Source organism: Protopterus annectens, chromosome 12.part0 (genome assembly GCF_019279795.1).
Source record: "Protopterus annectens isolate FY-2018-M chromosome 12.part0, PAN1.0, whole genome shotgun sequence".
NCBI classification, from domain to species: domain Eukaryota; kingdom Metazoa; phylum Chordata; order Ceratodontiformes; family Protopteridae; genus Protopterus; species Protopterus annectens.
The window spans coordinates 656522817-656536991 of NC_056746.1; the positions used below are offsets into that span (position 1 = coordinate 656522817).

General features: G+C 39.6%; 1 protein-coding gene across 2 annotated transcripts in view; it reads right to left on the bottom strand.

The window, feature by feature from the left end:
- The window catches only part of LOC122816772 (tetratricopeptide repeat protein 30A), a 2782581-nt gene that overhangs the window by 516802 nt on the left and 2251604 nt on the right, over window positions 1–14175 (bottom strand). For both annotated transcript variants that reach the window (XM_044089788.1, XM_044089789.1), the window contains one exon: window positions 564–667. In XM_044089788.1, coding sequence (XP_043945723.1) covers window positions 564–667 — 104 coding nt within the window. The remainder of the gene's footprint in view (window positions 1–563; window positions 668–14175) is intronic.

Sequence of the window (14175 nt, forward strand, 5' to 3'; positions counted from 1 at the left end):
GATTATATGCACATTTAGAATGGTCATCCTGGTTAGGGATTATATGCCCAGAAGAAATACACTTTTTGAAGGTGGACAGCTTATCTGTTATCCTGGTGCTAAATGGAGTAACACAAATAATAATCCCTTGGATTTTCACCAGAATTTCATACAATTTTTAGAATTTCAAAAATAGCATTAAAATATTATACCAGAAATTAATATACTTCTGCACATGAAGTAAAGAGATTATGATTAGAAATCAGGAAAAAGATAAACTTGTAAAGTTCTTCCCTAGTGTTGGACCTAATTTTAACAGTACTTAGGGGTTCTCCAGTCATAATCTTCTAATATGTTTTCTCTTCAGAGATGCCAAGATTTGCTTGAGGTAAATTTCTTAGCATCCAAATTTCTAATACATACTAAGCTAGTTATGACTGGAGACCCGATCATAATTTTGTATGTATGGTTATTTATATGAGTTTTGTCTCCTTTCACAGGTCTCAGAGGAAACTTTTTGTGGGATGGGGCAAAAATAATTAAAAATACCCTAGCCAAACAAGAAAGAAAGAAATTAACTTTACCCAATAACTAAGTTAACAATACAGAGATGATAAATCTTCTTGTCTGGGTCATCATAAGCCAGCTGTTCTTCTTCTTTTTCAATCTTGCGCATCAGTTCTTCAGCCTGTGGAGAATGAACATGGAAAGTCAATAGTAACAAAGAAGAGAGTAGAAAGCACAGCTATTGAGGGATGAGCCTTAAACATGCATATAAATCCATTAATGTTTTCAGTATAACCTTGCTATTTATGTATAAAGCCTTATGAATTGGTCTTTGGCAAGTTTTTGTTAAGAGTAGATGGTGCATCCTGACTTGTGCAGAAGGCTACCATCTAAGACTCTGATATTTTTAAAGCTGAAGGCTCAGAAGAGACCCACACAATTCTATACCTTACAGAAATAAAGTACAGTTGTGTAAATAAACTTAACATTACATAAGATGTTTGACTATATCACTGCTGTGGTAGCCTCACCTGTTGGATTACATCTTGCCAATGATATAACAGCTGACCAGTCTCTCAAAGCCTTGGACTCCTTCGGCATGCACCCTGGATGCTGACTGCATGAGCTACTGGAGACTGGCCAGTTGTTATATTCTTGGCAGCATATAACCCATACAGCTAAGGCTTCTGTAGCAGTGATTATGATAAAATCATAAAATATAGCCAATCCCTTGTTCATTAAAAAGACAGGCCGGCTCTACTTTCAAGTGCTTATGATACTAACATAGGAACATAATAAGCCAAAACAATGTACCTTATTAAAAGTACTTGGGAACATAATAAATCAAAACAGTGTACCTTATTAAAAGTACTTTATAAGGAAAGCAAAGTTAAACAGAAGTGCATACTGCAGGAATTCTGTAAAGCACTTGTTATGCAACTTGAGCTCAAAACATGTTCTTTTTACTTTAAGAGGGTTATTTTGCAGTCTGGTGGGAGCAGAGATGAATTCAACCCATCCAAGTCGGAAACTGCTGGTTTAAAGTTTATTATGTTTTTATCCAATTGGACTGAGGGATTAACTATGTAAAAGTCTTTCATCCTACTGGTATAAAAAAATTAGATTTTCTTAATGAGATTGTGCTCCTTTATTCAGAGCTTCACTGAGCCTGTCTTGGGCACCTGTGACTACAAGACTTGAATTGCTTCTAAAACCATCTGAACTTACAAAGCTGATATAAGTAGTATTTTTTTTTTTTTTTTTTTTTTTTTTTTTTTTTTTTTTTGCAGTTACTCTGACTGTCTCAGTACTATTTAACACTTTTGTGTTGCATTTATTGATTTGGTTGAATTTATTACTGTTTTTCAACCTGCACTTGTTAAAGAAACACCATCTGTTTGTTACTGTACTGTTCTTAGGTTGTTTTAACAATATTATAATATTCCTGAACCTCTTCTGGTACTGTAAAAGCTGTTCTGAGTTTGCCATAGTTCTCCTGAGCCTGCTAAAATAATCTCTTACATTGTGCACTTTTTTTCTCTATTTTGTTGAACATTTCTCAGGGCTAGTGAACTTATTTCCAAAGATTCATGATTCTGCAGGAATTCTGTAAAGCATTTGTTACTACGCAAACAGAATTTCCTGTGCCTTCTACATAACCAAACCTCTCCATTTTAAAATCCTGTAGAGGAAATGCTTTCCATACTCTCCCAGTATTCACAGCTGCTCAAAGAGCTGCAGTTTGTGCAGAGGAAAATACCACCACAGGTCATCTAACCAAGCTGCAAAATGTTTGCCAATTTTTGCCAGAGATCTGGAGCTAGTTGACAGAAACCCAAAGCATCCACTGCTAAAACTGAAAAAAATAAGCATTTTTGAGTTTCCCTTGCACTTTGCTGATTGTATTTTATCATTTTGCTGTCTCATTTTGCTCATGTTTACTGTATTTTTCTGCACATTTTCAAAAAGCTGTTCTAGTACATAGTATAGACTATATTCAGATCTGCTGAATCTAGACTGTATTGCTATAATTGAGCACTATTTTAGCCATCTTACATTAGGAGGGCCCTGCCTACACCCTTGTGGCAGAAATGTGTATTCTGATTTGGAGATTACTGGAGGAAAGCTCATTGTACGGTTTCTCATTGGTAGTTTAGCTTAAGTGTTTAATTTCACCTCTATTTAAGCCTCTCATTAGTGAGTAGCTGTGCACCACTCAGCCAGGTGCAGTGGTGACCTGTATAGAAGCAAACACCTTGAAAGACAACTTTCTCCTAGACATCTGTTAGTGAACAATTGCAGGAAATTCAATTGTGCACTGAGAAGCATTGCCATAGTTGTCACCTCTAGCCTTCGATAGAATAAGCCCCTTTGTTATCCTAGAGCAAAATCTGATCAAACTAGCCTACTCCCCAATAGTAGTTACGGTAAAAAATTGCCATAATGGATGATCAGTTTCCAACCATTTCTCCAGCCAGTCTGATTGACATGGGCATCCGGACGCAATGTAGTAATTTCCTCATGTATTCTGACAACCACTTACTTCTAAAAAAAAAAAAACAAATACAGTATGTGAGAGATGTAATTACACTATGAGTTTGGAATCAATCTCTCACATAATAACAAACTGAACATCAAACAGGTTGTCATCATACAAACATCACCTCTCACACAAAAGGTCACAATACATAAACTCACATACACGGAGGTACTCAATAGAAGCCTGCCAAAAGAGACATCCCAAGTGCAGACCACTTGCACACACTGCAAAGCAAACAGAATCCACTAAACATAACGCACACACACACTTGGCACTCTCTTTAACCTTAGCCTAAGCACTGGCTTTGTTCCAGCAGAGTGGAGAACAGCAACAGTAATCCCCTAGCACAAAGGGGTCCATCAACCGACCCTGAGAACTATAGACCTAAAAGCCTAACCAGACTTCCCTGTAAGGCCATGGAAAAAATCATCATAGACCTTATCAACAAGGACACAGGTGACCTTCAAACTCTTGACCTGACCCAGTTTGGCTTTGTTAAGATTAGACAATGCTTAAAAAACTTGGTGGACTCCTATGAGAATGTCACCAAAGCCCTGGATGAAGCCAAAGCAGTACATACTGCCTATATTGACTTAGCCAAGGCTTTTGACACAATCCCCCACTCAGGTATCACTGAGAAACTTTTCCAGCTGGGAATTAACCTATACATCACTAGATGGGTAGCGAAGTGGCTCACTGACAGAATGCATACTGTCAAAGTTGGGGATTCCACCTCTACCATTAGACCTGTTACCAGTGGCATACTACAAGTATCCATGCTGGACCCTCTACTGTTTGGAATCTATTTATTGTAAGTCCGGTTGAAAGTGGATGGCTTGCGGCTTTACCATGTTCACTGATGATTGCAAACTGGGTGCAATCACTAAGTCCCCAAACAATGTTAACATACTACAAAAGGGGCTAACACAGACAAATGATTGCTGCCAAAGCCACAGACTAAAACTAAACACAAAAAAGTGCATTATCATCCCCTTTGGCAAAGGGGAAGTCCTCAGAAATTACAATATTGACAACACCCCAATAAGCTGAAACCTAGTGGTGCGGGATTTGGGAACACAGGTTGATAGCAATCTAACCTTTGATCACCATGTGTCCCCAGTGGCAAGGAAAGCTATCTACACTGCACATCTCATAAGAAAGGGCATTGCATCCAGGACTAAGGATCTTGCTCCCTTTTGCATGTACCTCACCAGACACCTGCAGCAGATGGAGAGACTACATAGGTTTCTTAAGAAAATTCAGGGCCTCCAAAACATGACCTACATGGAAAGACTGAAAGCTATATCACTGTACTCTGTATCCTACAGGCTGCTGAGAGGCAACTTGTGCCTGGCTTACAGAGCAGTCTCTGTGTCTGCCCTAATGGAAATGCTGCATATCCACAAATCAAATGGGGCAAGAGTCACTTACTACAGAGGATCTTGACCTAGACTGTGACATTAACAGAATATGCTGGACAAATAGATATACCTCTCACAGATTGCCGCCTCACTATAATAAACTCCCAATTCACGTGAAGCAGAGCTCCTCAATAACCCTTTTCAAGAGCAACCTAGGCAATTTAATGGGAGACCATAAATTCACCCCAGGGGTGGCACCTATGTCCCTCATGAGCAGCTTGAGGTTTGAGATGTCTGGGTGACTCACACCTATCGGGTGAGACAGAAGTTCTGGAATCAGATCCAGAATCCAAGGTGGGTAAATTAGATGAGGCCAAAGAAAGGGGAATCAAATTTGTCAAAGCTAATAAGGAGCAATGAGGATGAATTTGCTGTTCCACTGGGAAGCTTTCTGTAGGAATTTGGGAATTAGGAGAGCATGGGGGTAGGCATAAAAGAGACCTGGGGGCCAATAATGGAGTAGAGTATCCCTCGGTTATTTACCTGATGAGCGGATCAGGACAAAGAAGTTGCTGCACTTGTTGTTTAGGGGATATGCAAAAAGATCTTAGCAAAGCTGGCCCCACTGATGGAAAATGTCTGTCACTTTCTTGTTGAGATACCACTCGTGAAGTAGAAGAATGCACCTGCTCAATTTGGCTGCTATAACACTGGATTTCCCCAGATTGTGCATTGCTATCAGAAAGTGGTTAAATTGCCCATTGCCAGACTCTGAGTGCTTCTCGACATAAGGGTTAAGATCTGGTTCCACCTTGTTTGTTAATGTACCAAACTACTGAAATATTGTCTGTTTGAACTGCAATTGTCCCTAAAGAGAGATTGTCCTGGAAGGCTTGCAATACTAAGAGCACTGCTCTCATCACAAGGACATTGACATGTAAATTGGCCTCTTTGGGGGACCAAGTGCCTTGGACTGTTTTCCCCAAGAAGTGCCCCCACCTACCAAATCTGGGAAGTGTCCATGGTCACTATCGCTTTGAGTAGAAGGAGAATGAAAGGACGACCTTGTAGAACCTGATCTGACCAAATCCACCACCAAAGATATTTCTTGCATGCTTGAGTGATTATCTGTGCTGACGTGCTGGGAAAGAACTGACCACTGTACTGCTACCATCCATTCGAGAATTCTAATATGAAACTTTGCTAGAGGGACTAAGATAATGGTGGCTGACATAGACCCCAGATATTGAAGAATTAAGCAGGCTGAAATTTTGGTATTGCAAATTATTTTTCTGACCTGGAACCTGATGGTCTATACTCTTGAGAGAAGAAGTGAAGCTATCACTGAAGTCGTGCTGAAGACTGCTTCTATGAATTCCAAGGTTTGAGTTGTTTGTAGCTGAGATTTCTTGTAATTTATGGTTATCCCCAGATAAGAACAAATACAGATCACCTGATCTCCTGCTAGTAATAGTAGATGCCTAGTTGGGCAGTAATGAGCCAGTCATCTAAATACGGAACCACTCAGAATCACTGCAGTCTCAAGTGAGCCACTACTACTGCCATGCATTTGGTGAACACTCTGGGTCTGTGTTGAGGCCAAAGGGCAGTACTTTGAAATGACAGTGAATGGCTCCCAGCCAGAAGTGTAAATACTATATGTTCTGGATTGTATGTTCATTTTTATGTGATAGTACGCATCCTGAAGGTCTACTGAGCACATCCAGTCATCCTTGCTCAGAATGGGTTGAATGGATTGAACCCTTGGCAATCTGAAACTTTGTACGTCAAACTGATTTGTTCAGTTGATCTCCAGTCCCCTGTTTTCTTTGGCACTAAAAAGAACTTGAGTAACTTCTGGATTCTAACTGATCTGGTTGGACCTCTTGGATGACTCTTTTTTTTTTCTAGCAGCTTTTTTATTTCTATTGCTGCCTGTTTCTTCTGACTGGGTGGAGTATCGGGAATCTTACTTATAGTTAGAGTTGACAGAGAAAAGGGAATTATACAGCCTCTGGAAATAATTCTTTGCACCCAAGTGCCCCTTGTCAAATTTAGCCAAGCATTCTGGTGTAGAGAATTTGATCCTGATTGCCTCCACAGGGGGACAACCGGGCCTCCTTTCAGGAAAACTAATAGGGTCTGTCAAAGAAAGAATCACTGGATCCCTGGTTTTGCTGGCCTCTTCTGCTGTGTGGACAGTGTTTTCCATTAGAGTTCCACCCTCTGCCCCCTAGGGGAACTATCTCCGTATGTATATCCTGGAAAGGACCCTGGGGGTTTCTGAACCACATTTTCTTACCACCTCATTGATTCCTGGAAAAGGATCTTTGAGGGGTCAAAAATGTACACGCACTGCAGAGAGGGTCTTCTCCATCCTTCTCACCCCTGGAGAGTGTGTCCTTCACTTTTGGGCCAAGCAATGGACAGCTATCAAAGGGAGCACTGACAAATGAGGATTGAAAAATTCCACAAAATCAAGTGCAGCCAGGCATGCCTCCTAATGGATATGCCTAAACCTGCTGCCTTTGCGGCACCTTTGGCTGCATCCGAGATAAGCGTCATGGACGAATTTGAAACAGACTGGAGGGTAGCTAACTGAGAACCACAGAAGACTGAGCCTCAGCAGTAATGGTCCCTGAATGGGATTCTAAAAGTTCTTTGATCAAATCCCTCTGCAGTCTTGTAAAATGTGCCAAATAGTTCAGCAACCTAAGGGCAAAGGCTGCTGAAGCATAGACATGCTTCCCAAACCTGTCCATCACCCTAGACTCCCTGTTAGGGGGATGGACAGAGGAACTTTGCTCAGTGAGTTCATTCTTATGGCTGCTGCCACAACCATGGCATCCACAGGCAGCCCCTTACTCCAGAATTCCTTCTCGTCAGGTGGAGTCAGAATCCAATCTGGCCTCTTAGTGACTGGCTCAACTGAGTCAGATTCCTTCCATGCCCACCCAGAGGCCAAATTAATGAGCTCATCAACAGGCAGAGTAGCCCAGGAGATAGATGGGCCAGCTCCAAAGGCTTCCAGGAATACTGATTCCTCTGGTGAAGGGTTGGAGGAGGCCCAAACACCTCTCTGTTTAAGGATCTCAAGAATGTCTCCAAATGACATGTCTTTCAGAGGTGATCATGGGGACCCTTCTCTCTCATTAGGAGAAACTTTGGTTTTTTGGCTTTCTTTGGGTTAAAGTCTACTTTCCGGATACAAGGTTGCCTGTTTTTTCTGTTTTTTACAAGTTTGCTTGTTTTTTCTTCGGTTTGTTCTCTCATCAAAGTCATTATCCTCAGTGACTGGCTCTTGAAGAGAGTCCAAGTGCCTCCTTTTGCATTTTCTCTTCAGAGGAACTAACTTAGTGGGGTGATCCAGTGAAGTGTCACAAGAAATGGTAACACCCTGCTGGGTAGTCTGGAGGCCTTGAGCTGGCTGTCCCTGTGGTTTTGAATGATGTGGCTCCAAGCACAGAGACATCTGGGAACTGGGATGGAGATCCAAAGAGGCTGGATCCATCTGTCCGACTGGAACAGAAAACACAGTCATCACAATTTCAAAGGTAGACTGCCCAAGAGAGAAGGAAGACAGCAGCTCTGAGAAGACAGGCATTTGGATCACTGCCTCCTTCTGCCCCAACAGCAATCCACCTGAGGCAGAATCCAGACATGAGCTATGTAATGTTGAAGTTCTAAGGGGCAGAGATGGCTCCAAAAACCTCAGAGCCAACTCCAATGCCTCTGACCCGACCAGGTAGCTTCGGTTCTGAGAGTCATCTGGTTCTGACAAAGTTGGAGCTGGTATGCTCACATTAATCTTTGGTTCTGAGCCGGGTGGACCCAGAAGGTTTGGATCCAAGGAATCTGAAACAACTGGTGGGACCAGAGAAGGAGTAAACAATGGTGGTATAAGAGATGGACGGGCTCCCTGGCCAAAGGGGTAAGAGCCAAGAGAAAACTGATCTGAATCTGTGCCAAGAGAAAATTCATCATCATCCTGTCTGCATCTTCCTCAGTTAGACTTATGGAAGAACAAACTGAGGCAAGGGACAGTGGCCTCAAATGGCATCTCTCCAGGAAGGGAGAGGGGACTTTAAAAGGGACTGGATCAGGCTTTGGAGAATACCTAATCCTTAGTAGAATCTTCAATCCAAAGAACAGAACTTGGATCTGAGGCTTTCTCATCAGATCCGAAAGGAGAAAGGACCTGAGAAGACTTTGGATCAGTTGTAGATGTATTTCTTCGGTGGCTCTAATCAAGGTGAGGAAGTAGTAGAGGGTTTTGGAGACTTAGCCAAGGTGCCCTTAATTTTCATTTTGGGGGACTAAGCCCAAGAGATAGCCTCTCCAAATAAAGGATAGAAGCAAACCTTTCAATATTTATTTTTTTCTATGTGCTAAGGCCCTTGGATTGAAATTTTTGCAGATAGTATAATCCTCTTGCAAATATTTATGGCCTACACAATATACACATAAAGGGTGGGCATCGAATATGGGTAACTTATGCCCACACTTCTGACATTTTTTGAATCCGTCCAGCACCTTGTCAGACATGACAAATTTAAAAGAAAAAGATATAGAGGTGGAAAGCTTTTTAAATACACACACATATATACACACACACATATATATATATATATATATATATATATATATACATATATATATATATATATATATATATATATATATATATATATATATATATATATATATATATATACATATACACACACACACACACACACACACACACACACATTTACATTACTGAAAGTCCATAGTGCTGAAGATGAACTGGCCAAGATGAGAATAATGAAACTTAAAATGGCAAACCGTGTTGTTTTTCCCATGGCAAGTAAACACTTGCCTAATGTGGGGAATAATGCCCTTTTCTCCACTATAGTGCAATCCTGGAGTTGGTATACATAGTTAGGGGGGTGGGGGGCATTCAGATAGTGTGGTGTGTTTTAGTGTAGTTTTGTACAAGTGTTTACTTGCCTTGGGAAAAATGACTTGGTTAGGCATTTTAAGTTTTGTTATTCTCATCTTAGCCAATTCGTCTTTGGCATTATGGACTTTCAGTAATGTAAAGTAGACCCATATACATACATATATACATGGTTTACTGTCAAAATCTTGCGACTAGTGCAAGTGTTCATATATGTGACTCAAAATGTCGTAAACTGATTGTTCACATAACCGAAAGTGGGAACTAAGTAAAGTCAACAACTCAGGAATGTCAATTTTATCAAAAATACCTACACTTCTGGTTATGTGCTAAGAACATTTTGTAAGCCCACCATGACTCACGTTTCATGATATTTGGAAATTACTGTGACTGAGGTCATCAATGAAGTTTTAAGGCTACTAGTTTTTCTGCTTTTTATTTTTTCCTCAACACTCGTGTTGGTGAGGTTGGGACTAGACAGATTCCTGTGCTTGTTCATGTTTTTACTAAGGAAAGGATACTAGCAATAGTATCAAGAGGTACACAAAGTACAAGAAAGAGCAAAAATATTAGAATTAGAACAACACACCTAAATAAGTGTGTGATAGGTAAGGGGGACACAAACTAAATAATGAAAGAGAATTAAAGTAATAAAACAAGTTTTCACAAACTTATATCAATATCACTCAAGAGTTTTGGACACCATGTATTTCAATGAAAGTGGCAAACGAGATTTGAGATAATTGGGGTTGGTGCACTGTGGGTAAGGGAGAAGCTCGACAGTTCTTGGTTGCTACGAGCTTTAGCAATGGCTGAGTCAGATTCAAGGGATCGGATCTGAGCTCATCGGTTTAGGACAGAATGAAAATTGACAACATCAGGTGAGGCATGTTAAATTACATTCTGGGGTCTTAACATGATACAGTACTGGGCTACTGGTAGTATACTTCACATGCAATAGCACCCAGGAAAGACATGCTAGGTTATAAACAAAGTATAAAACTATATAGCTTTTTACATATACAAAAGTTAGTCTCTCTCTCTCTCTTTCAGCTTTTCCAGGTTAGCCGTCGCCACAGCGGATCACCTTGTCCGCTCATGATTGGCAGTGGAGTTTTACGGTGTCGAGTTGCCAGCCAACCTTCCACGGAAGGCACACACAAGCACGCACTCATGCCTTCAGCCAATTTTAGCATGTCCACATTGGAATGATATCAAATAATTAGAGTAACATTCACACTTTTAGAAGTTAAACCTGGATCACACATAACTGTCACTCTTTTAATGCAAGTTTATATCCTATGTCTCCTTTAAAAAAATGACAGTCTACTTTATATTAAACATTTCATACAAATAGTGCTTGCTGAATCATTAAATGCTATTTCTTTGAGTGCAAAGGGTTTTAGTGTTTGGGGTACTTTGGGATGTTTTTTGTTAATTTGGGGGGGGGGTTGAGGGATTGATGTGTGGTGTGGAGGTGGTTTGGATTCACTTGCAGGTCTTTTGTGTGAACTGTAACTGATGGACTGCTCCTTTTCAAGTTCATATCATGAATACCAGCTTGAAACAGCTTACATTCATGAGACCTTTTGTGATGCTGCAGGAGTTCTGAAAATTTTATGAACTGTCCAGGTTACTCCTTCCTGTCTAACAGTAAATAATCATAATATCTGCAATCACATGCTAAGATGTTCAAGAATACATGTTAGATAATAAGCAAAAGGCAGTTAATTGCATTCTAAACCACTGTCAGTTATTACATAGTTATGAGTGCTTGCTACTGATACTATATTTGACATGCAATAGCACCCAGGAAAGTTATGCTATGTTATAAGCAAAGTATAAAAATATAGTTTCTTACATACATAGTTGTTATTAAAATCTTATCAAATTATTTATTTATTATTATTTATTTGCAGTTTGTTTTCCAGGATAGTCCATTGGGCTACAAGGAGCCCATTTTCAATGGAGTCCTGGGGAGTAAAGCTCCAGAGAAATACAAATACGTAGTACAGAAAGAACACAAATCTATAATATACATTTCAATTAAATGTTAAATACATATTTTGTGTAGTACAAACCCATAATGCACAATTCAAATAGATGTTACATAATACAGAAATAAAAGATTTTCATTAGGAAAATTACATCAGGTTAATTCAGTAAGTAGCAGATTTTTTTTTTGTTTTTTTTTTTAGGGAATTACAATTGAGGTAAGGATGAAATAATTAGGGTAACATTCACACTCATACAAGTTAAACCTGTATCACACATAATGGTCATTCTTTTAATGCAAGTTTATATGCTATGTCTTTAAAAAATGACAGTCTGCTTTATATTAAACATTTCATAAAAATAGCGCTTACTGAATCATTAAATGTTATTTCTTTAAAAACAATAGTTTTTTAGTGGTTAACATACTTTGAAATGTTTTTGTTGGTTTGTTAGTGGTTTGGAAGGGTTTGAGGGACTGGTGTATAAAGAGATGGCTTGGATTCACTTGTAAATGTTTTTGTGTGATTTGTACTGATAAACTGTGCATTTGCAATTCTTTGTCATGAGGACCAGCTTGAAGCAGCTTAATTAGAGTTATGATCACTTTTGTAATGCTGAGGGAGTTTTGTAAATTCCAAGAACTGTCCAAGTTACTTCTTTCTGGCAAAAAGTAAATAATCATAACATTCTGAACCATGCGCCAAGATGTCAACGAGTACAAGTTAGATAATAAGCAAAAGACAGTGAACTGTATTCTAAACCACTGTCAGTTATTAAATAGTTCTGAATGCTTGCAGTATACCAAAGGCATAGTTTATAAACTAGCCCATAGAATGACACACATAAAATTTAGGATTGTGTTTCTCTGTTATTGTCTCTTTTTAATAATAAAAAACCTTACTATCTCAGAACAATTTATTATGGAAAGTTTGGATCTTAAAATGAAAGATTTTTCAGATGTTTGTTCAAATACTATGAGATAACATTTAAGGAAAAACATGACTGATTCTAACAGCTGTACTAGATTAAAGAATATCAACTATATAAGGGTAGATATAAATGTTCCATTATATGACGCACTATACTAGGACTGTAGCTAAAATACAAAACCTAGGAATACAGTAATAGTACACAACAATAATAATAATACAAACTGAAATAGAAAGAGATCAGAATAAGTAAATATGCATATAGTTAAAGAATGTAAATATGTCTCCAGGGGTGAGAGGCTAGCATAGTGATTAAGATGTTCACCTTACAGGTACAAGGTGCAGGGTTTGATTCTCACGAGGTAATTGGCTGGGCTTGGAATAGCCCACAAGAACAGTTACCTGGTATTAATTTATGAACTTATGATCCTATGAACAACTTTACACATAGTATAGAAAATAAAAAATATATAAAATCATCTGACCTATAAATTAATAAATATGAAAATAAAGTACAGTTTTGTACCTACCATAAATGTAGATGTTCGAAGATCCACATTGCTGCAGTCCTAACACTTGGGTAGTCCGCTGTCCTCGGTCGGCCCGAATATCAAAGAATAAGGCTGACGTCGGTCAAGGCGCATTTGACTGACATCAGGACGTCAGGGTACAAATGCGCATGACCGACGCCATATCCTCAGTCTTTTCTTGCCCCAGATGTCAGAAGACCCTAAAAATAAAGGTCAAAACCAAAAGACAGCAAACAACCAACCAACCACCCTTGCACTAATCATATGTACAATATATACAATATACACAATATGTACAACCCAACCCACACAACCACCTCAAAATACAGAGGGGAAGGAGGGAGGGTAAATTGGACTGCAGCAATGTGGATCTTCGAACATCTACATTTATGGTAGGTACAAAACTGTACTATGTTCTTCATCTCACATTGCTGCAGTCCTAACACTTGGGTAGAATCCCAAAGCAGAGGTAAGGGAGGATGGCTAAACTACAAGGAAGCAGGAGCTGCCAAAATGCCCTGCAAAACAGCAGTGGCAAAACCAGCCCTGGATTTAGAGTAAAGTGGCAGGTGATAATGCCTAGAGAAAGTATGCACTGAACTCCAAGTAGCTGCCTCCAAAATATCCTTGGTTGCCACTCCCCTTAAAAAAGCTGTTGAAGTGGCAGTAGCCCTAGTGGAATGAGGCCTAATCCCAGCTGGAATCTCCTTGCCATGATGGGAATAACAGAAAGCAATGCAAAACCCAATCCACTTAGAAATAGTTTGTTTTGACACAGGCTTGCCCTGAGAACTCAAAGCAAAAGAAACAAACAACTGCTGAGACTGCCTGAACCCTTTAGTTCTGTCCAAATAATAACGCAACTGCCTGTGTACATCTAAAGTGTGCAAAATCTTTTCCCCTTTATTTTGGGGATTTGCATAAAAAGTAGGCAAATGAATAGTTTGGTTTAAAGCCACACTAGAAACCACCTTAGGCATAAAGGAAGGATTAGTACGTAATGATACCCTATCCTTATGGAAAATCAAGAAAGGCTCAACCGCCATAAGGGCCTGCAATTCAGAAACCCTTCTTGCAGAGGTAATGGCCAACAAAAAAGCAGTCTTCCATGACAAATATTTCAACTCAGAAGTAGCTGCAGGCTCAAAAGGTTGTAGAGTGAGTGTCTCCAACACAAAATTGAGATCCCAAGCAGGAGTAGGAGTTCTTCGTGGGGGTCTTATATTCTTTGCCCCTCTAAGAAATTGCTTGAACAAAGGATGAGAAAACAATGGTGGGTCGCAATCATAGTGAGCCGAAATTGCTGCAGCATGAACTTTAATAGAAGAGAAAGACAAACCTTTGTCTAGTAACTCAGTAAGATATTGAAGAGCCACACACAAATTAGGCTCAG